The sequence below is a fragment of the Podarcis pityusensis genome (assembly GCF_964106645.2).
Source record: "Podarcis pityusensis genome assembly, chromosome: 1".
NCBI lineage: Eukaryota > Metazoa > Chordata > Lepidosauria > Squamata > Lacertidae > Podarcis > Podarcis pityusensis.
Genome location: NC_138028.1, coordinates 74,360,431 through 74,385,190, shown reverse-complemented (window position 1 = coordinate 74,385,190; position 24,760 = coordinate 74,360,431). Strand labels below are relative to the sequence as shown.

General features: G+C 41.4%; 1 protein-coding gene across 8 annotated transcripts in view; it reads left to right on the top strand.

Annotated features, from left to right (window-relative positions):
* The window catches only part of KCNQ1 (potassium voltage-gated channel subfamily Q member 1), a 329,348-nt gene that overhangs the window by 238,615 nt on the left and 65,973 nt on the right, over positions 1–24,760 (top strand). For all 8 annotated transcript variants that reach the window (XM_080998779.1, XM_080998781.1, XM_080998780.1 and 5 more), the window contains 4 exons: positions 3,501–3,576; positions 8,003–8,097; positions 9,685–9,731; positions 11,303–11,364. In XM_080998779.1, coding sequence (XP_080854905.1) covers positions 3,501–3,576; positions 8,003–8,097; positions 9,685–9,731; positions 11,303–11,364 — 280 coding nt within the window. The remainder of the gene's footprint in view (positions 1–3,500; positions 3,577–8,002; positions 8,098–9,684; positions 9,732–11,302; positions 11,365–24,760) is intronic.

The following is a 24,760-nucleotide window of genomic DNA, read 5'->3' as shown; positions in this document are numbered from 1 at the left end:
CTACACATGCCTGCTCAGGATCCAGTTCAATGTGGCTTGTTCTCAAGGACACAGAGTGGTTGTAATTTCATTAGGGAAGGGAGGCTGCATGAATCAATTGTGCAGATCTTCTGCATTTCTACTGCAAAACCCACCTGTTGCTCTTATCTTCCTAAACAGTTGTGCTTTCTTTGAAATTGTGTGGAAACTGATAGCAATTTAAACAAACAAAGAAAAAAGGTTTATTGTGGGGGAGGGAAAATTCTTTATACTGATTTTTAATTTGCCCAGAGTCCTTGAACAGTTGGAGTAAGCTTTTGTTTTGTATCTTTTGTCTATAAAGGTTTCTGGCTCGTTAATGTGTAGGGTGGGGGGGGGGGCAGGCGTGTTGGAAATACTCTCTGTAATCCTTTAGTATGGGAAGGCTTTTTTTAAAGAAGTCCCCTGATACTGTGACTTGGCTGTCTTACATTGTTTGGATGATTTGTTCTTTTATTGTATTTTAATATGCAATTCACTGCATGTTATTATAACTGTTTATATTATAATAGCAGTTTTATTCACCACTTGAAATCACAGAATCTTGGAGTTGGAAAGGACCCCAAAGGTCATCTAGTCCAAGCCCCTGCAATGCAGGAATCTGAGCTGAAGCATCCATGATAGATGGCCATCCAACCTCTGCTTCATAAAAACCTCCAAGGAAGGAGAGTGCCCAACCTCCCGAGGGAGATTGTTCCATTTCGAACAGCTCTTACTATCAAAAGTTTTTTGAATGTTTAGGCAGAATCTCCTTTCTTGTAACTTGAAGCCATTGGTTCAAGTCCTATCTTCCAGAGCAGGAGAAAACAAGCCTGTTCCCTCTTCCATGTGACAGCCCTTTAGATATTTGAAGATGTCTATCATATCTCCTCTCAGTCTCCTCTTTTCCAGGCTACACATGCCCAACTCTTTCAAGTGCTGCTGGTAAGGCTTAGTTTGCAGACCCTTGGTCATCCTGGTTGTCCTCTGCATACATTCCAACTTGTCAACATCCTTCTTAAATCGTGGTGCCCAGAATTCAACACAGTATTCCAGGTGTGGCCTGATAGAATAGAGTGGTACTATTACTTCCCTTGATCTGGACGCTATACTTCTGTTGATGCAGCCTAGAATAGCATTAGCTTCTTTTTTGCTGCTGCATCACACTGTTGACTCATGTTAAAGCTTGTGGTCCACCAAGACCACATATACTGCTGGTAAGCCAGGTTTCCCCCGTCTTATATTTGTGCATCTGGTTCTTCCTGCCTACGTGCAAAACCTTACATTTGTCCCCATTGAAATTCATTAGCTTTCGCTCAGTTCTCCAATCTCTTAAGGTCATTTTGACCTGTCTTCTGCAGCATTAGCTACCCCTCCCACTTTGGTGTCATCATTGTGCTCTTCCAGTTTGTTCCATCAGCACAAACATTTATCTTTGCCTGATGGAATGATCTCCTCTCCCCCCCCCCCATGCACTGTTAGGGGGTTCTCCAGACCATCACCTCCATCCCAAGCTGCTTTAGGAGGAAGAGATGGGTGGGTCCAGTTGCACTAGAGGTACTCATTGTGCTGGCTCCCACTAGTGCACATACTTTTTCGAATCTGGCCTTGAGTCCTTCCACACACAAAAATCAACTCTAGGTTACCCTCTCCACCTGCCGCTTTCATAATTTCAGTAGCATAATGAATGGTGTGGCAGAGTGGGTGGGTGATTTTGTCATTGCTGTTGTGAAACAGTGTCACCCAGAAATCTACCAGTAGATATTTTGTCTATCTCTGTCTAACAGGAAGAATCATTAACTTTGGATATATTTGTTACTCACATAAGTGTCCAAGGTGTGTGTAAAGCAAGTGTGCCAATATCAAAATGGGAAAACCAGACAGTATCATTCCAGATACAAAGTCACAGATTCTGTCCTATATTCCCATTTTGTTGTCTTTCTTCCTAACCTATTAGTCAATGAAGCTTCCACAAAAGGATGGCCTAATAGCTGAAGTGACTGAATTCTTTAACTATTACAGTTATGAACTGATGTTATCGGAATAGTAGCTTCAACATCTTGGACCAAGGGGCACCAAGTGGGGCATTTCTTCTGCCGATACTGCCAGACACTAAAAGGGATTGTGCTTTCCTCACAAGCTCTACTGCCGAGAGCATTTGTGCTGCTGCTGCTGCTGCTGCTGCTGCCATGACTGTGTCTGTTTGGTGGGCAGAACACCGTCGCCTCACTCTTGTCTTTCACCAGCATTAAATTGACTTTAGTGAAGCTATTAATTATTGACTTGAATGAAAAGAACAGTCTTGCTTGGCACACATCCAGCAAAATTCATACTGGGGTGCTGAACAAAGACAGTTCCCTTCTGTTAAAATGAATATGATATGCAATGGTGGTGGGTTTCTGGTTTGTCTGGTTTTTTGTTTTTTTAAAAAAGATGATTCATATTATGTAATAAACATTTCACTTGGTGGCTGGGGTGAGTGGGTGTGCACCACAAAATGAATGCAACTCTTAAACCACATACTCTAGATTAGTTCTCCTACTAATTGAACAGAGGTCTTTGTAGCACTCTTAACCCTTTACGTCTCTGTACTATAAATACTTCTTCCCAAGTATTCTTTTTGACTCCTTGTTACTGCATGTATTTGTGCTTCTAAAACAAATAGAGAGTTACTGTGGTGCAGCAATCAGTGTGCCAGACTAGGACCCAAGGGGACAAGAGCTCAGATCCCTGCTTGGGGGTGGCCCTACTTTCAGCCTAACCTATCTCACAGGGTTGCTTTGAAGATTATACGGAGAACCTTGAAGGAAAGGTTGAATGCAAAAATAAATAAACAAATATTTTAACCTCAGTGTTCTAGCATATTCTGATTCCAGTGAAATAAATGCAACATTTTGTTAATTTGCTTTTTCACATATGGATATGCTTCATCATGATTGCATACGTAAATGCTGTTGTGAGATTATAGATAGATAAATAGATAGATAGATAGATAATATTTTGGAAAAGGGGGTGGGAAGGAAACCTTTTTATAAAGGGCTGCTGCACCCACCCACCCTTTCCTACTTTATTAGGCCAGGTGGAGGGGGGGTTCAAATAAAATGTGAGGGTGCTTGTTTTCTTGAATTGTGTGCATCAGCAAGCACAGTAATCTGAAACCTCTACCTTTTCAACATGAATAGCTGTTACTTTTGAGGGGGAAAGGGTGGGAAAGCTAACTGGATGGATTCATTTGACACAGGGGTAGATTTCATACACTCCTCACTACTTAATACCGTGAAAGACATTAAGTTCTAGTATAAATCGTAGAGATAAACACTTTGGATTTTAGTAGCTTGGTCCTTTGTCACAATAATAGTAGCACGTTGTGTCCTCAGGAAGGATTGTTGCCCCTCTTATAAACATTCGCTTGTTACCAAAGCACTTACTGGGGATCATTATCATTATTATGTGGGCAGAGATGCTCTTTTCCGTCTAACTCGCCCTTCTCATTTTTCCCACAGCTTGCGAGAACATCACCGTTCTGCCATTAAGGTGATACGTCGGATGCAATATTTTGTGGCAAAGAAGAAATTTCAGGTGAGGTGATGAATAGTGAGCTGCTTTATCTAAATAAACTCTTTTATTCTTCTGGGCTTATTATTGTTCCTTTTGTGGGCTTAAGAAAGAAAAGACCAAGGCAATTCATTTTAGTGATGGTGAGTTACACCCACTATTCTCTCCCTTCTTGAATAGGGTGGTTGTTTAGCAGCAGGTTAGTCAACTGTGGATGCACTGGGAACAGGCTAAGCCCCTGAAATGTACCATGAATTAAAATGTTATTTTCTGCTAATGGACTTGACCTTTCACCTTCTGTTATCTCTTTTTCCTTGCAATGCAAACATTCTCATATGTCTTCATTAATTCTGAGCTGTATATTATTGTCAGGCTGACTCAGTGGGCCTAGAGATTAGCATACTACCTTAACCTTGTTTCTATCTCATACTTGCTGCGGTCCTGATAAGAAGCTGGGATAGAAATTTGCAGGCGTGCTGGAAGGTTTCTGCCACCTTTCTCACACATACTCCTGGGAAAGCCTGCTCTCAGAGGACCAGCTAGCTGTATTTTTACAATGTCCTGTTGGTTTGATTTCCAGTGCCTATTTTAGTTATTGGCAATCTGGCATCTCAACAGGTTGTGTTCCCATGAACACATAAGCTTTTAGGTGTTTGTTCTTCGGGAGCAAGTCGCTCTGTTCTGTGCACTTCTTGCACACTATTCATATGTGGAAGTCAAAACAGCTCAGTTCATGGAAGGGTTATTGAGTTCCTTGAAAACTTGCTGGGAATATAACTAGTAATCTCCTGCAAGTTCTATATAATTCTGTTCAAGCCTTCATTAAACACTTATGCTCAGAGACGGAGATTGACACATTTATTGGATGTAAAATCTACATTCAGGCCATCTGACTTCTATTTTAAGAAAAGCTGCTTTCTGTGACTTCTCCTTTGCATGTTTTTTCTCTTACACTGCATACTTACTTTTCTTTTAAAATTTGCGTAGTTTCTTCTGATTTTACCATTCAGGTGGAGAGACAGGCATGGAACTATACAGAACACTGGTTCCTCACCCCCAGCCAGTGGAAATCTTATTCAGTCACTTGTCCGGCTTCTGAGACATTTCCCACATACTTTCAGATAGATCTTCTGTCCATCCACATAGTCTTGAAAGTTGGTTTGAGATAAAGCAAGCGGAGATGACTGCTGTGGTGAGGCTGAAGCTGGAAAAATCCACTTTCTTGTAGGTCACATTGGTGACAAGCAGAAGTATGGGTTGCCTGGGACGGGGGGCACTTTAGTACCACACCCAGGCCTGGCCCAACGATGAGGCAGGGTCAAGTGCCCACTTGGAGCGGCAAAAGTCCAATGGGCGGACTTTTGCCTCCACCACCTGCCCCGCTGCCTCCACCACTAGTGGAGAAGCAGTACCGGTTTCTGGTGAGATCTCACCGAAATCTCACGAGATCTCACAAGACTTCAGCGAGATTGTGCAAGATCTCACTAGAAGTTGGTGCCACTGCTGGTGCTTTGTGGGCGGTGCCACGCAGTGCAGGTAAGAGAGGGGCTGGCAGCAGGGCAGCAGCGAGGGAGTGGGATAGCAGCAGGGTGGGGGGTGGCACATTCCCGTTTCACCTCAAGCAGTGAAGCAGGATGAGCTGCCCCTGGCCACACCACCACTGGTCACCCTAAACTCCAAAAAGTTTATGAAAAAAGTCATCAGCAAGCTGCCTTTATAGCTGCTTCTGTGTGGTCTGGTTCTCCCCACCGGTAGTAGTAGTTGTTGTTGTAGTATCCAAATTCTGATATCAAGATTTTAGAAGTTTTTTTTAAAAAGATAATGCATTCATTAGCAGGATAGGTATTCCATTAAAAGGTTGTCTTGTACCCATGTACTTCATACTGAAAATGAGTACGAAAAGCTGCTGTACGTGGTGAACAAAGTTTATTTTGGAGTTCCATTGATGACAGGGGTAACTGACATGTCTGTTGTGGCTTTTACAATGATGTCACCAGACGCTCTTGATGTATTTATAGCTTTATATTTCAAAGTGTTACCGCAAACTGTGCTGTACTTTATACGTAATTCAGTTACCTTACTATCAATCAGGAATTGTGTATGTAATTTTCTGTAATCACTTCAGAGGGCTTTCTGGCAAACAAGATAGTTCAAAGTTCTTTGTACTTCAAAGAATGTTGCACACGCTTGTACTTGGCCATTGTTTGGTTACACTCCTCAGAATTTCCTGCAGCTTGAACTTCCCTCTTTTCTTTCCCATTCTGGCTCTGAGGGAAACGCCGTGCCATGCAGCTGCTGCACACACAACCAAATAGCAGGAGCAGTAAGCAGCAGCTGTGCACATATTTAATGCATGCCATTCTCTGCTGTGCCTTCTGCAAACACTTCTCCTGCACATTATGCAGAAAATTCTAATTCATTTAATGTAATTATTACCATCAGCAGTGTTCCTAATTGGAAAAGGGGAAGGGGGAATGAAGCAAACAATAGGTAATGGGAAACACGGTGCAGGAAGTTTGTTGCCATCAATATTAAGGACTGGGGACTGCAAAGCAATGTCTGTGCGCACTTACACAATCCCTAATGGTGACTGGCCAAGATGATGCCAGGGAATTCTGTTGTTTGAAATGCACTTGCAAGGATTCCCCGCCCCCCCAAAAAAAAACCCATTTCCTTTAAAAAGTGATGATTTGACCATGTTAACATACAAAAAAGACAAGTAAGTGTGGCGGCAGGGGTAGTCGTCACAGCTTGTGAGCTTTCCACATTAAAATGGCTATTTGAATCAGCCGCAACTGTCCTTGCCACATGCCACTTTACACAATTCACAAAGCCATCAGCCGGAACCAAAATGTTGTAAAGTGTGTTGAATGCTGGACTAGGACTGGGGAGGCCCAAATCCGGATCCCCACTTGGACAATGATGCTTACTGGGTCACCTTGGGACATGCAGGGGTGTTTTGAGACATGCGTAGCTTTCCCCAGGGGGCACATTCCAGCCAGCTAAAGTGCTTTTAAGTCCCATTGATTTAAGCAAGAGAGTTAAGCACTTGCCTAAGTCCCTGATCTAAGTGGGACTAAAAACTACTTAACTCGTGTCTGGATAAATGACCGTTTCCAAAACCTATGGACTACATTTGGTTTTACTAGTAATACGTATTGCATGTGATTAGGTATCCTAGGGAGCTTTACCCGTGACATATCTGTCATACATGACATATCTGTGTGGGAGCCACATCATCATCGTGTTTTTCCTTCATGGAAAATGCTTCTCCTTGAAGCTTGTGTTGCTTGACTAAGCAGAGCAAAGGGACTTGGACAGGGAGACTGGAGTCATACACTGGTCTCCCATTCCCTAACAGCCTGGTACACACATGGTGTAGGGAGCAAACAGGACTCTGCTGCACCGTATGGGACCTCTCCTACTTGTAGCTGCTGCACCTGCAAGAGGATTGGGCTGTTAGCTCACCATAGCACTAAATCTTCCATTTTGTTCAATGTGCTATACTATCAGTGCTAAAACAAATCAGCCCTGTGGATCAAGTCCTAGCTTACCGAACGCTTGCATATACCACTGGCTTGTAGCGCAAGAGACCTAAAGGTAGTGAATTTGTATAAATCCGTTACGGTAATTTTAAGAGGTGTTTTATATGCATTGGTTTACATTATTTTTTCATCCTTAATTTTTCTACTGTATTTATGGTTACTAAAGCACTTGGTTTTAAAGGCAGAAGGGGGAAATTATTGAAACATTTATAAAATTATGAAAGGGTTTTTAAAGCATTCTTAAAACCACCTTTCCCAACCAGAAAAGTATGGCAAAGCACAGAATACCAGGTGGGCAGTACAAGTCTGTATGAATGCCAACTCCCACCATTTTATCACACTTTAGAACAGCCTTCCCTAGTCTGCTGCTGTCCAGATGTTTGGACTACAATTCTGTCAGCCCCAGCTAGCACAGCACTAGTATTCCAGAACATCTGTGGGCACCATGTTGGGGAAGGCTGCCTTAGAATAACCAAAAACCTATCCCAGAAGGAACAGACTTGATTCTACATGGCCATGGTCACTGTGGTAAGTGCACCCCTGCAGTGCTGTTGACAGGAATGCATAAGAGGGCTTTCTGTGTTATTGCTGTACTACCTGCCACAATAAATCCCTTCATCTGGCAGGCCTTTGGTCTGATCAATGTCTGATTTTGCCACCATCTTTTTTCCCAGTGTTTTTATGCTGCAGTTGATTTCTTCTTTCACTTTTGTTGTTTTATTTGTTTTGGAAGTTTTCTCTCCTTTAGGCTTGATTAATTTTAATCTTTGTTGAAAGTCGACATGGTGAGCCAGCACAGAAAGAAAAAAGTTAACTTCCAAGTCTTTCTGTTGTCAATCGAGTATATGTGACCTGCTATGCATTATGTGATTTAACAAGTATTTAATTCTCTCTTATTTTTACAGCAAGCTAGAAAGCCATATGATGTACGTGACGTTATAGAACAATACTCTCAGGGACATCTCAACTTAATGGTGCGAATAAAAGAGCTTCAGAGAAGGTATGGAACAGAATTTAGCTGCCCAAACAGATAAGTAAAATAATAGCTGCATGGTGAATCCTGCAGAATCAAGGCAACAGTGAAGAACCCGTGGTCCTCCAGATGTTGTTGAGCTCCAACTCCCCATCAGTAGGGCTGGCTCACCCATAAGCCAGACTGAGGCAGCTGCCTCAGGCAGAGGAATCCTGAGGGGTGGTGCCCGTGTGGGCGCCCCAACTGTCCCTGCCCCTACCACCAGAGAAGCGAGGAAAAGTGGTGGCTTCTGGCGAGATCTCACAAGATCTCCCCAAAAGCTGCCACCTCTTCACAACTCCAGCAAGCAAGGGTTCAGTCGGCGGCAGAGGGGGGTGTCCCCTTTCCATTTTGCTACGTACCAGTGGTCATGGCCGAAAGGAGTTGGAATCCATCCTTATCTGAAGAACCACAATCTCCCCACCCACTGGAATAGAGAAATTGTCAGCTGCTCTAATGGGCCTACAGATCTGGATTAGCAATCTGGGTAACAGAATGAAGTAAAGCATCAAAGATGTCGGCCATAGCATCTGTGCAAGGATGTGTGCCAAGGAGATGATGGACATGGACAGGGAGAAAACAGAAATGAGGAATGATGTGGAGATGACTTGGTTTTGAAGGGCTACTTAGCCAGTCAAGGTGAAAGGACATGTTAGGCTAGGAAGCATTCATTTGCTAGTTAATGATGATACAGGGAAGAAGAAGCATCCTTCCATATATCCACTCTCCCGCATGAATCCTTCTCACAGGCCTCTTTCCCCAGCTGGGCTTTGGGAGGGGAGTAAGCAGGAAAAGGGGGTTGAGGGAAAGGGTTGCAGGCAGAAATTAGTTGTATAGGAAAGTTGTAAGCAACTCCCTCCTTCCTGCTGGTTCCCCCAGTGCATGCCCCCAGTACACGTTCCCCACATTAAGCATTAGGAGGTAAACATGGGATTGGAACTTTGCATTTGTCTTACGTTCTCTAATTTCACTCTCAGGAATAAGAAACAAGAATTTTGCAATAGAAGCAGGGCTAGGAAATGTGAGTGCATGGCAAGATCCTGGACTATTTACATACTATGCCATTTCTGCCTGTGGTTGTGAGGCCTTCAGGAAGAAGGACACACACCCTCCATTAATTAATACATGTTGGCTGTTACCTTTCCTGGGCCTTTGGATATGGCAGAACAAAAACCAGAGCTTTAAAAAAATGGGTAGGATTGTGCAAAGCAAACAGGAAAAGAATAAACAATCTATAACAATGAATGCCAGTGGACTTGTTTTTAGTTAAGCCTTTGAATTCCACACACAAATTCTTTCAATAAAAGCTGAATTCCTTCAGTGGTGAAATCCTGCCAGTGCAGTTTTAGAAAGCATTAGCAGACTGCAGACCTAGACCTATTTGGATCAGACAATCTCTCTGACATTCCCAGATGAATGTTCAAAGGACCGTTAGAAGTGAGCCAGTAGCTATGCAAGCGTTACTTTCTTCATAGGGTGGGGCTAGAGAAGCAACAACTGTTGTTATTCAGTTCCCCTGTTTAAATCTGAAGACATTTTTATCTTGTTTATTGATAACACTTTCTTTCTCACCAGGTTGGACCAATCTATAGGGAAGCCATCACTGTTTATTTCTGTCTCAGGTAAGTCTCCATTAGAAACATATATATGCTGTGTGTTAAGTATTGCTACTCTTCCATACGATACAGAGCACAGGGTAGATGCATAGTACTTAATGTTTTGTTTGATATATATCTTGTTAGGAACTGAAAACAAAAAGGTCAAATGCCTGACCTTACTTGGAAAACCAGGCAGCATAGTCAGCAAGCCCACCAACTTTGTGCAGGCTGCAATACAATTAAACTGTTAGGCTAGAAAATATCTAGAACATAATTAATGCTATGCAGAATCTTCTATCATTAGGTTCTTGATTCACAAGAAGAGGTGCATAAAATATAACTCTATCATCCACTCCTTCACACAATTTTGGGACTTGTTCAGAGCTGTTGTGTACCTGATCTGCTGTTGCTTAGATGTTTTTCTTTTCACTTAAAGACTTCTTCTTTGCTGTTTGAGCCCAGCTAATCAGGGATCATGCAGTGAACATGATGGCTTTCCAGTAGCATACAGCCAATTAGATTTGGCTATGTCACCATGCTGCTGATGGGCTGATAAATCCCTCACATTGCCCCGATTCTTAGCTGAAAGGAGGGAGAAAATAAACTTGCTCCTATCATGCCACACACCAGGTTTCAGTGTTTCAGTCCAGTGCTATCCACTCATGGCAGACTCTGGAATGAGGCAGTGCTGTAGCATTGGCTTTTGCCACTGTTGGCACAGGGTGGGGCAGGGTAGCTGCAAGGTTGGGGTGGTGTGGACACACTGCTAGGAGCTTCGGCTGGCTCCGCCAGTGAGCCCACACTGCCTTAGCCTCGTTGCCATCCTGTCCCACTGAACACAGCCCTAATAAGCAGCAGTGATGCTTCCTCCAGGGTGCTGGCTGCATTCTGTTGCCCCCCAGACACTTATACCTAATTTCAAATATGAAATGTGCAAGAGAATTGGGAAATTGTTTCACTCTCTAGTCACTGAATAAATAAATGATATGTGTATATATTTTAGCACACGGGAATATTTGCCAGTGAGTGAATGTTGTAACAACTGCACCTAGGGCATTCCTGGACCCATCCACTAAACGGCTTGTGTTCATTATTCCTTGCCTTCTATAACTGAAGCCAGGCTATGTGTATGCTTCCATTGTAAGCAAATTGGTAACCATTGTTCATATTTAATGAGAGACACATAATATCAAGGATTATTCAGAGGACCAAATCAAAGTTGTACATTGTGATCACCTATAAGCGTACAAATACATATCAGGATCTGTGCTGTTGCCAGCTCCTGTTGTAGTACTTTTTTTAAAGCTACATTATTCTTTAATTTAATTGACATTTGCTAAATTGAATGTAGTTTTATTTTTTCTGATGATTTAAAGCATAGTATGAAGGCAGAAAGCACTCTGTACTCGAAGCCATTTAAAAGGGAAGGCTTGGGTCAATACTATGAAAAAGCTGCTCTTAATGTAATAAAATTATCCATCTGTCAGCAGCGTTCAATTAAGTAGCTCTGGTAGGCTAGTTAAATGCAGTCACATGGTTTCATTCTATACTATTGTAACACTGATATTCATCTAAAAATGTTCCTTTCTATACAGAAAAAAACAAAGACCGAGGGACTAATACAATTGGTTCCCGGCTGAACAGAGTTGAAGACAAGGTAGGCCTCAATCAGACAAAGTATTGTGCCTTTCTACATTTTCAAAAATAAGCATACAAACAAACATTCTCTTGCCTTTGCCTAATGATTATATTTTTTAAATAAGTATGTTAAGGCTGATCTCAGCTAAGGCACTGCTACAAGTAATTCAGGAGCCTATATGTATAAACACGAGTTAGAAATCAACTTCGTTTTGTAGGGGATAAAAAGATAACTCCAAATAAACAACTTATTTCCTATTGGAAAATGGCAGACCTTGTTAGCAACGAGGAATGTGATATGTAGTATTTTATTACACCTGCAAGTGAAGTTGATGTTACTATTAAGTTGAGGACTGCTTGTGATTGCTGTCAATTAAAATTATCTGACTTTTCAGTTCCGCTGTCATAACAGGCTTTTTGTTTCTGCCTGCTAAAATATTCTTATTTCCTACAATAATAAAACATCCCAGTTGCAAGACATCTGAAGCCATACTACTGAAATTACTTGTCAAGAATAAAATATCTCATGTTGTTGCTTTGTGCCGCCAACATTGCTGACCTACATGAGTCTTCCCTCTCCCCTCTCTTCAACAAGGACCAAGTGCTGCTTTTGTTTCCGTGACCGTGAACTTTTAGCTACCACTTCATCAACAAAAGCAACAACATTTGGCATCAGCCCCCATATTTTCCTGCGTGGCTATGATTCATGCCAAAAAATTCTTGTGATGCAAGGATAGAGGAAGGAAGTTATAAAACTTTGGTAGGACACCAGATGAGACAGTCGGCGCATTATAACCACAAGAGAGACAATCTCCTACACTGTTATGTATGTGACAGTGATGATGGCAGCAACCAAGGTGGTGGGAGGGTACGCTGTTATGGTGTAGGGAACATGCCTCAGGCATGCTTCACTTCAGCAGAGATGGCCATGGAAGCAAGGGGATTTGATCAGAATCTAGGCAGCATCACTTGGCACAGGACCATTCTTTTTCCCCCTCTTTGAGACAGTGATATAGCAGGAGTGGAATGTTGAAATATGGCCATGTGTGTGTGTTGTGTGTGTTTTCATATTTAGCAGGTAAGCAGGGAGAAAGTCGCTGATGATGAGTCAGGTGGACAAGATCCACCTGTCATTGCAGAGACTCGTGCCTTTGACCACTTTGACCTCATTTCCCCAGTATTTATTTTAATGATGCAGGTGAAGGAAAGTGGCAATGCATCTGGCCCTTGATTGCTGTCCAGCAAGTCTGATGCTGCTGACCTAGGCTCTTACATTTCGTTAAGCCACGTTGTTATTAAATGTAAATTTCATCCTGCTGGATGAAATAATGGCCACAGTGACTGTATGGATGATTTGACTTTATAATTATTAAAATGCTAGATTGTGAGTTACGATTTAGGAAAAATATGTTCAACTTCAGAAAACCCCTACATATATTTAGAATGTGTTTTCACAGTTTTGTAGAACGCATCCTGAAAACAAAAGTTAAAAGTGGGAGATATTAGTAAGCTGCCGGCAAATAAACAATGGTGTTTTTGTTTTGCTTTTTTAAGTACACTACTTTTCTGGGAACTATTTGTTTATGTCTGTGTTCCTGTAGGTAATAAAACAGGCAGAGAGGCCTACAAACTTGAAGTGATTCAGTTTTCTTTTAAATAATTCAAATCCTGTTTTGTCTAGCATTTTAAAAAATAAACTGATGACGAAAGCAGGATTTGAAGCTAAGCCCACACAACTCTTGTGTGCAGTCTTCTTACATCTAAGGTGAAGTTAAAATGAGAATAAATGAATGCCTAGATAGAGTGGGGGAATGATATGTCTATAGAAGAAAAATATAAATGGTTTTATTTTACTGTAATAATTCCTTGTAGTCATGATAAATTAGTTGTTGAAGATATATTTTTATTTTAAAAATGGTTCTATGGCTCTCATGTCTCATATAAAAAAGGATAAAATTACATTTTAAATGTGGTATTGGCATCTAGTCTGTTTTAAAATGATACAAAAGCAAATCACAACTTGGCTAAATTCATCCTAATGAAGTATCTTCAAAGAGTTGATTGGTACAGCATCACCTGAGCTCAATGTTCCCATACTGCTATTTCACACAACTTCTGTTTACATTTGTATGTCAAAAGAGCCCTGCTGCTCTGAATCAGATCTCAGGTCCATCAAGTCTTATCATCTTGTTTCCCAATAGTGGCCAACAGAAGCCTCTAGGAAGCCCGTTAGTAAGGCTTCAAGGCAACAGCCCTATTCCACTAGTGCAAAGTGCCTATTAATGCACATGTAGAAGTCTCTTATAGGAAGGCATGGAGAACAGACCAAGCAAAAACTGATCACATCCCAGGTCCATGAAAATCACAAGAAGGTTGAGTCTGCCAGTGATCATCCCCCTACCTGGCATCCCCTACCAACAAAATATTGGGGAAACCAGATCTCATAAGTGGAATTAGTGGAGCAATGAAATTGCATCTAGAGCCTGGCTGAACTGAAGTAATACTGCTCTGTTAAGTCAGGAATTGAGAACGTGAAGGCCCTTTCTGGGTGAGAACAAGGGCCCACGTAATCCTGTATCCTATTCCCTGCTCATTGTGACTGTGGCCTGTTAGATACCTGTGGGCACAGCAACGAGGATTCAGATTTATTAGGAGAAACGATAGGAGCTATGGTCAGGAAGGAAGGCTGCTTTGGAATGAAAGAAACAGGTTCCATCTCATCCACAGTGGTCTCCTTCTAAGTTCAATTACTATTTGAGTTAAAAGCCAGCAGGGCAAGCTGAACTAGGGCATGAAGAAACGGATTCATTATGGGCCTTACACAGTCTTCAAAGAAAACTGGGAAGGGCTAGGAAAACAGTCAGCTAGTCTTTCCATGGTGTGATGTGTGGTGTGTGTGTGTGTGTGTGTGTGTGTGTGTGTGCATGCGCAAGTGGGGGGGTGTCAGAGGGAGGAAAGATTTTTTTTTTCCCTTTAGAAATTAAAGTGCTGCGGCAATGCTTAGGGAAGTAGTAGCTTCTAGCCCCTTTTTTCTCTTAAGTTCTGTAACTATGCCAAAGAGTTTTAGGTTACATATATAAAAAGCAGCCTGTATTCATTCAGGAAGTAACCAGGCTTGGTACACTGAGTCTGCAGGGAGGAAGTTTAAAAGGAGGGGCGAACCTCTTTCAACAATTAAATCAATTTTGTTTTTCTAAGTTTTCTGAAACCTCAACAGTTTTTAACCCAGGAAAAAAAAAAACAAGATTTTTCCCCCCCATAGGGATCATTAGAGGAGACTGCAAATGTAACATTTTCTCATCTTTATTTTGTAATATAGGTGTGGTGAAAAAATAGGGTCCATGGGGAAGTGATTGAACTATACTGAGGTGTTGCAACTGATGCTTCCACCTCCATGTGAAGGAGGTAACATGTCAAAAGATACTTGCCCTTTGTTTCATCTCTGATTCAGATCCCATGTATTTATTTGGGGGAAGGGGTGATAGGTGGATAGCCCTGCCTCACAGAAGGGAGCTGTATTGGTCTCCTCCAACTCTGTGATCATACACAAGGCTGCCATTTAGCCCAGTCTAGCCAGCTCTTATGTCTGTCCTGCTTTTGCATAACAACTACTAGAGGCTGTAGGTTGCAGTGGAATCGTCTCTAGAGAAAGGAAAACCCAGCTCTCTCTTACTGCCTTTCTTTCCCTGTTTCTTGACACTGTTAGCCTTCAGCATGGCTAATGTCTTGTGCCTTGTGTACATCATCCCTGTAAAATGAAGTGGTTTTAGTCTTCCTCAAGCAAAAGAAAAATGGGGGAGGGAGAGAACAATATTAGAATCTTGATTGTAGGCCAGGTAAGAGGTATGATGGAATGTCAAGCGGTGTCATACAATCCTCTTTCGGTAACAATAGGCTGTTTTTTGTATCATCACCTAGGTTAGCTACGGAGCCGTTTCTAAGAACCTGTCTGATTTACGATGACATTGCTGGCAACAGTCTTTAGCAACATTTTACAGGGTTCCTTGTCAGCAATTTATTTTTTATATCAAGGACATTTAATCTGGCTCTTCAGATTCTTCCATTCAGTGAGCTTGTTGTTTATACGACGATGTTAAATCCAAGTTAACAGTTTGACTCTCAGTTGCGAAACAAGAGTTAGAAGATCAGAGAACTCATTCGTTACAAGCTTTTGATTGCTTAGAAGGAAGGGCATCTCAAGAGAAGAGGAAAAGGAAGTATACTTCCAAAATATTTCCTTTGTGGAGTAAGCTGTGCTTTTCAGGCCATATCCAGACAGTGGTTTTGAAAACAGAAAGATGCGCACCTCAGTGTGTGTTTATGTTCTGCGGTTTATACCTGGATGCTTCTACCTGAACTGGTCTCTTGCCTGTTTACATCCAACAAAGCCACAAGATACAGTGAGCATAGAACTGGTACAATTAAATAATCATGTGCACATACGAGGGTTCGGTTTGTAGCTACATAGCCAAGTTTTACTCTCTGGAAGTTAGCACTACAAGGGCCTTTCTCAGCCTCAGGTCCCCATATGTTGTTGGGTTACAACTCCCATCATCCCTGACCACTGGTCCTGGTCGCTAGGGGTGATGGGAGTTGTAGCCCAACAACACATGGGGACCCAAGGTTGAGAAAGACTGCACTACAACCTAGATGCTGACCTTGAAGGACAGAGCTCAATCAGCCAGACTTGTAGAGTGCCAGTGGTGCAGGAGATCATAGAAGCATAGAATCCTAGAGTTGGAAGGGACCCAAGGGTCATCTAGTCCAACCCACTGCAATGCAGGAATCTCAGCTAAAGCATCCATGACAGATGGCCATCCAACCTCTGTTTAGAAACCTCCAAGGAAGGAGAGTCCTCAACCTCACCGGGAGATGGTTCTGCTGTCAAATAGCTCTTACCGTCAGAAAGTTTTTCCATATGTTCAGTTGGAATCTCCTTTCTTGTACCTCGAATCCATTGGTTCGAGTTCTACCCTTCAGAGCAGGAGATAAGGCATTTGTACCCTGACTGCTCAGGACCTACATGGTTCAAGAAACATACAGAGTTTTCTTTTGATGTCTTTTATTGCCTGTTCTTACAGAGTTCCATTTCTTGCACCCTGAATTTTTTTTATTAAAATAATTCAACATTAATACATACATATTGCGAATATACAGACAAACATACATTTCATACAATCCTTTAAAATATTCATACATACACACACTCAATCCCACACATGCTTCCTTTTCCCACCAAAAGAGAAGATAGACAAGGACTGGAAGGTGTTTAAAGGATATTTGCAAAATCATATTGAAAAATCAGAACTCCTATTAGAATAAACAAGTTCCGTTATAAATACTGAAATACTAAATAAGATGGATAACAATGTGTAACAGAAAAAGAAGTAGAAAGTTGGTTTAAAAGTGTGTTGCACCCTGGATTTTTAATTTTTCTTTTGTTTTGTCCCATAACTCCCAGCCCTGTTCCGACAGTCCTGGTGTGCAATATGTAGCACAGTAGAGAAAGTGATTGGACCTAACGGGAGATTTTAAACAATTTCCAAATCGCTGCACAACTAATTCTATATGCCCAAGAGGGCTTTCAACTCCAGAATTTCAAATAAGTGCACACACTGCCAAACACAGAGCAAACCAAGGTTCAAGATAGCTTATGCTATGGAATGGGTCTTTAATGAATTCATGAGCAGGTACAAGCCCTTGGCTGTACCTAAAACACCCTTTTGGATTCCAATTCTGGGCTCATAACCCCATGCAGCCAAAAACCAAGGAAGCAACAGGAAAATTCTGTTTCTCTCATGTTCAATTCACACCTCACAGAATCTTTCATTTTGTGGCAGTGAAATCTTTGTGACATTTGACAAAGAAGGAGGGAGTAGGTGAGTTTCACTGTGAAGGAATCTGGAAGCTTTTCCCACCACTGAAACTGTTAGTTTGAGTGGAAACAAGATATAATCCCCTGTGATAATACAATGATTAATAAAGGTTTAAAGGCTATTATGGGATGGAGCCATGCTGCACACTTGACCTTTTGCTTTCAATATAATTAAGGTGGAGTTTCAACTGCATTTTTAATTTTTATTTCTGCAGCCTGTTACTTGTTAGGCTGCATGGAGCTTGCTTGTTGTTTTTGTAGGATGGTGAAAGAGAAAACGGAACTGTATATTATAGAAAACGGTTGAGTATAGTGCAGCGAAGGGTTGGCAGCAACATATGGAAAATTATTCATGATTTCTAGCTAATGAGATTACTTTCTAGAAACAGCTAGAGTTTAAAGTTCTCGGTGACTGCTAGAGGGGTGCATGTTATTTCTTGATAAATCTGTTGCAGTCCCAAAGACATGAAGGGCAGGGGTGGGGGGCATGCAGTGTTTTACAAAACGTTTAAACCGAACACTAACCCCCCCAAGTCAAGTATTTATTGTGGTATGTTTTACATTACATAACAGAATACTAAGGCAAGATGAGGCTGTATCAGTAGATGTAGCTGATCAGATAAAATTAAATGAAGTGTCTAAGACATTTGGAAATGCTGCAAGACAGATGTGTTTGTGAAGTTAATGATAAGATTTAAGAGAGATTACTAGCCAAAGAGAATGTTATTGGTCAAGAAGAATGTGATTACCAACAGCTATGGAATCTATGGTTTAAAAGCGGTGAGATAGAAAAACCATACAGGTTTTTGGGGTTTGTGTGTGTATATATAGAGAGAAAAACAGATAGATAGATTGTTATAGATATATATTTTTAACAAGTAAGCTAACCAAAGAGGAGTGCTGTTCAGGGGCAGATTTGTACTTTACAAACAAGCAACAACAGAGGAAGCACTTTCTGTGGAAAGCAAAGCAAAAAAAGTATATCTCTCCCACAGCAAGCTATATGAGTTCCCCACTTAACACCATATGTATTCATTTATTTATCAAATTTGTATACTGTCCTATACCTGTAGATCTCAGGGTGGTTCACAACATAAAAGCACAATATAAAAAACATAAAATATATAATACAAATAAAAACAAAGAAAACCCAGTAATCCTCCCTTCTACAACACATTTTAAAAGGGCATTGGATGCCAGTCAGCCCAAGGCATGGTTAAAGAGGAACATTTTCACCTGGTGCCTAAAGGTGTATAATGGAGGCACCTAAAGGGAGATAATGATATACATGAATCACAAATTCATGCTTCCTTGTTTAGTACTTTTTATAATGTCAAACACTGCCTTAAAACGGAACGCAGCCAAACTGAAAAATCTGCTAACTTAGAGTAGTAATATAAAATACATGAGTAGAGATCCCAAATGATACCAGTCTCTTAAGCGAAGTGAAGGACACTTGAGAAAAACAGGTGATTGGGGAATGGAGGGCTCAATGTAAATGTCAAAGGGAAAAATAGTTTTAATGTACTACAGTGTTGGATAAAAAGGACAAATATCTGGGAGAAGAGATTTGGGGCCCAGTATTTGACTAGCAAATAAATATTTTAATGTTAAGTCGGTTTCTATGTTTTTTGAGGCAAGACTGAAGAATGCTTGGGCAGGCTGGCATCAATTTCACAAAAATACTCTTTGAATAGTGCCCCCACTGATAAAGTATTTAGATACCTGGCATTTATCATCTGCATGATCGCAGGTGTGTGGTTATGAAATCTCTAAACGAAGCTTCTGTCCCATTTCTGGAAATTTTAAGACAATCGATGCAGTAGAGCAAGGAATTCTGTAGCTGGAAATTCCTTTAGCCTGTCATGGCCCTCTTGGTCTGTGTCAGGCAGCACATTTCCTTAGTTAAGTGCTTAGACTATACATATCATGATTCAGAGTCCTTGTGCCTCTTTCTAACTAGCTAGATAGCATCTTCAAAGAATGGGGATCTGAAGTGGAACTAAAATGCCAAGGGGAAGCAAAGAGATAAAGACAAGCTTACCACATTATCTTGCTTTAGGTAGTTTTAGAGCAATCCGGTTATGGAAAATTGCTAGGTTCTTTCCTGTTTCTTAATGAGGAAGTTCCAGACCAGCCCTTCAAATAGCCAGCTAGCAGGAGACTAATTTCTGATCCCTTTCATGTGTTGTAATGCTCATCAGCCCTAAGTCAAATTGAGTTTAGAATATATATATATATATATATATATATATATATATATATATACACACACACACACACACACACATACATATATATATACACACACACACACACACACATATATATATATATATATATATATATATATATATATATATATAATTTCCTTTCTAACAATGCTTTCCTCAATTAAAGTTGCCAGATATTGTGCAAAATTCCCTATAAACGTTTTGTGGCATTGTGGTAAAAAGATTAATTTTAATGATCAGTTTTTACAGCATTAGCATGGATTCTTGCTACATGGTTACAGTCAAATATGAGATAATAAAGACTCTCGGAGTAGAAAGGTAGGGAAGAAAAGAAGAAACAAAACTTATAGATAAGCTCACATGCAGCATAAAAGATGGATCAAATGATTCAGTCTCCCTTTTTGCCAAATCATAGTGCTGCAAGAACTCTGGGCACACTAAACTATAATCTAAGCTATGACCATGTTCTTTTATACCAAAGCAGGTGCCTTTTCAGTATGTTTCACTATGAGTCAGGTGTTTGTCTGTTCAGTGCTCCCTTCATGTGAACACACTGGGGTGCCCCTATTATCTTAGCCGCTGACCTTCTTCTGTAGCACATGGGTAATGTTACTGACCCACCTTACAGGACTGTTTTAAGGATTATTGGGGTGACAGATGTTTGGTAGTGCTGTTCCAAAAACAAGGATGCATTTCACAAATATTTTTGGCTTCCATTAAATGCCACCATTTTTGTTGATTTGCAAACAAAGGCAGATCCTCACACACATGACACATTCACAATGTGACTAACAAAAGAAAATTCCGGGAAGGGGGTGGTGGCGGGTGGAGTCAGAATCTGACAGATTCTTTGGCATTTCAAACAAGCAGAAATGGACCAAACATGGTTAATGTCACCTCTGGGTTGATGGCAATACTTATTTTACATGTGTTTACTTACAGAGCAATCAAAATGATATAAAGTCAGCATAAAAATTATGCTGGGGTAAATTATGTCTGTATAATTTACCCCTACAAAAGTTGTTGAGCTTTCTTTTCCAAAATCTGGGGGGGAAACAAGTTTTTGGATAAAATTGTTCCACTTTTTCTTTTCTTTTTGGAGGGCAGACTCACCAAATTCAAACATGGGTTGCCATACATCCAGATTTTCCTGGGCATCAGCAATTTCCGTTCAGACACTGCTTGCGACAGCCCTACCTAATACAAACTCCATTCAGCAGCAGGGCTTCTTCTGGCTGAGTCACCCAAACCAGGCAAAGAGAAAACAAATGTTTAAAATAGAGTTGCAAGGTCATCTGACTGAGCTGCATGCAGTTTGGAATAGAGATAAGTCTCCTCCTGCATTGTCCCGCCACACCCACAAAACACCCCTTTTTGAGGACTCAGGCCCTACTAAACCTAACAGGGCTTACTTTTGACAAGCATGTATAATATTGCACTGTAAAACACGCAGTGTGGTGCACTGAATAATGTGCCCCAGAGCCCTAGAGTAAAATCCTAAATCCACTATGATCCTGTGTGACAGCCTGCAGAATAATAATGTGCTAGCATGCAGTAAGAAAGTCTGCAGCACCTCAAAGATTCAGGGCAGGGCTTTTTAAAATGTACTTATCAGTCATTAATTTGCCAGACATTAAAGGGTTGGCATTTTAATATATTTGTCAAGGTTTTCAGTAATATGCAAGGCATTTTGCTTATTAGACCATGACATTTGCTAAACTCTGGTGTATTTTTGTTTTTGAAAGTATACCAAAGTTGCTGTAGCTAATTAGCTACTTCAACAAAATGAATTATATGGGTGAGAGAGCACAAATTCTAGTGATGTTGGGTTCTGGGCTTTTCTCGGGCCAGGAAATGGCTTGCTTAAAGTCACTCAGTCGCAACCAATCCTGTTCACACCGGATCCTGTGGCAGAATCCCATCAGTGTTCCCCAGAAAGTACAAGTGAGAAAAACATTCCTGGTCTTTCACATTCACAGTTCAGATCTACATTTACAAATAGTACTGGCCGAGGGAGCCGGCGTTTGTCCACAGACAGTTTTGGGATCATGTGGCCAGCATGACTAAGCCGCTTCTGGCGAAACCAGAGCAGCGCACAGAAACACCGTTTACCTTCCCGCTGGAGCGGTACCTATTTATCTACTTGCACTTTGACGTGCTTTTGAACTGCTAGGTTGGCAAGAACAGGGACCGAGCAACGGGAGCTCACCCCGTCGCAGGGATTTGAACCGCCGACCGTTTTATCGGCAAGCCTTAGGCTCAGTTTGGCTCACTCCCCCCCCCACCTGCAAGGGAGAGGGATGCAGCTTTGTTGCTTGTTTTTAATCAAGACAAATTATTTACTGCCTACCATCATATATTCTACAAAAAAGTTCTCTTTAAAGTTGGCCATATCCCAGTGCCTGAAAGCAAGCACGGCCTCTTTTGTGTGTGCTGGCACTGGTACCTGCAGCAAATCTCTGCTGCTAAAGCCTGCTTCTCCCTGATTACAGTCAGTCACGGAAAGAAGCAGAGTATCCTAGGACAGCCCGGGCTGTGCCTGGTTTCTTAAGCCAGATGGTCTATGCCACGTGCAATTTATGTCAAAGCCAGTTAATACCAAACTGCTGCAGTAGGATTTTGGCTCTCCTCCTCCTCGTCTCCCCTCCTCAATCTTAAATCAAATAGTGTATTTCATCTTGTAACAGTTAATGCATTACGCAGCTGCTTTGGTTAAAGGGCAGTAAGTGGTCCTTGAGTAGAAAAACAGATACTCAGTTACCAAGGCACAATTAGATAAGCCAGCTGTCACTTTATACTTTCTTCTATGTACTAATACTACTATTTTTGGCTGAGCATCTCTCTGTAGGGTATAACAGGAATAGACTTGGGTAAGAGCAAGGAAGAATGTGAAAAAAATATTTTTTATTGCATCTGTAATGGTGTTAGATGAACAGCACCACTCACCTTAAAAAAAAAAAAAAAGCATTGCTAGCTGAAGAGGCTAGATTCTGAAATATTTAGAGGTCCTTAAGGGTTTGGTGTAGGGACATGGTTTTCTTCTTTTTTAAATGTGTTTCAGAGTTAGTGGAACATATAACTTGTAGGGCATCTGCTCTTACTAGCCTCCCTGCTAGTAGGGGAGATTTTTAGTTTCTCCTCCTAAGGGATATAAATTTCACTAAACGCTCCCCATGCACTGACTGGGGAGTTCTGTGCTCTTTTTTGTTGCAGGTCCCACTGGTATTTGCATAACAAGGTTATACCTTCTTTAAGGCCATGCAGTTGAGGAGTGACAAGTCTGAATAAATAGTTGAGAAGAGCATGGATCCTATTCTATTTATTGCTAAATAAATTTGATAATGTGATTTTTTTAAACTAAATTTCAGAATTCAGCGTTGGCAACATTTACTTAGGCAATAGCTATAAACCTCAGCGCCTAGGACTTGCCGATCGCATGGTCGGCAGTTCGAATCCCCGCGGCGGGGTGCACTCCCGTCGTTCGGTCCCAGCGCCTGCCAACCTAGCAGTTTGAAAGCACCTCCGGGTGCAAGTAGATAAATAGGGACCGCTTACCAGCGGGAAGGTAAACGGCATTCCATGTGCTGCGCTGGCTCGCCAGATGCAGCTTGTCACGCTGGCCACGTGACCAAGAAGTGTCTGCGGACAGTGCTGGCTCCCGGCCTATAGAGTGAGATGAGCGCACAACCCTAGAGTCTGGCAAGACTGGCCCGTACGGGCAGGGGTACCTTTACCTTTATATAAACTTAAATAAGTGTTCTAGCTGTTACAGTTTTCATTAAAAGTACTTCAAAGTTAGCTGAATACTTGAGGTGAGACTGAAAACTCCTCATTGGCTAACTGGATTTTAGCCTCACAATTTTGCTTCGCCAGCTATTGCAGAAAAGGTTTGGAGCTTTTCGAGTGCATGTTCTCTCTCTCTCTCTCTCTCTCTCTCTCTCTCTCTCTCTCTCTCTCTCTTTTCCTGTCCCTCCCCCTTCCTCCGGCTGCCTTCTTTGATCCTCCAAGATCCTTAAGGTGAGCAAGCTGAGACCATTTATAGCTCAGCCGGTCGAGCATGACACATTGGGCAAAAGATTCCTGCTTTGCAGGGAGTTGGACTAGATGACCCTTGGGATCCCTTCCAACTTGACAGTTCTAAGATTTTACTATTTAGATGGCAAGAAAATGGAGGCTATTGTGGGTGTTTCTCCTGACTTATGAGTCTCTCATAAAATAACTTTTGCATTCTAAGCACGTTAACAGAAGCAATGAACTGTAAAACAATGAAACAGAGAAATTAAAAATGCTTTCTGACACACCTGTGAACAGTCAAGATGCAGAGGGTTTTGCCATCTTTCGGTATTCAGTTAAAAGTAGAAGGCTACAATTTGAGCAACGGTACTATGAAAACATTCATTCATCTCCCACCAGGCATACTGCTAAAATCCTTAAATAAATATGGAATGAAATGTCTTATTGCATAGCATGTCAAGGTAAAACAAACACACTTTCATATCCACTTCTTTCTGCTCAGAGGTGCCCCAGGTCACATGGAGGCATGTTAATTGATGTGGATTTTTAAAAGATTGCTTGCCAACGTTTGAGTTGCTACAGGTGCATCTCTTGTGGTCAGTGGTTATGTGGTACAAAATTCTTTTGCCACACCAAATGAAAACATGGAACATGCACAGGAACAGTCCTTGTGTCACAGAAAACAACTCTGTAGTTTCTTCTCTGAGGTAATTTCTGACAGATGCTGACAAATAAAACTAGGGGCTTTGTGTGCTATGAAGGCCATAAAACTAGGTCGTATGGATGTTTCAAGAGAAATACAAAAAGACACGATTACAGAATATAAAGCCTAGGGTCCTGTGCAGGCAAAGATAACTTTGCATGACAAAGAACAACATACAGTGGGGTCTTTTATATGGCTGGATGTCTTGAGTGTGGAGCACCACTGAGAAAAAAACCCTAATACCTCCATGTTCATGCATATCCCAGTGAGTCAAAATAGGAAGGGGCTGTCAGCAGTAGCACACTTGTTCTTTGTGCAGAAGTTCCCTCCCTTAATCCCCAGATAGGCCTCCCTTCTGAAACCCTGGCGAACTACTGTCAGTCAGTGTTGACAGTACTGAGGCAGGTGGACCAACAGTCTGACTCATTATATAAGAGTTTCATATGTTCATTTATGCATGCCAAACTAAGAATGCACAAGCATCCACCTGTTCTGTTCAAGAATTCAGATATTGGATTCAGGTTCTTGTTCAATTCAAGTTTCAAAGGCACTTCCAAAGTGACTGCTGCTACCTTGCTCCTTTATCAGC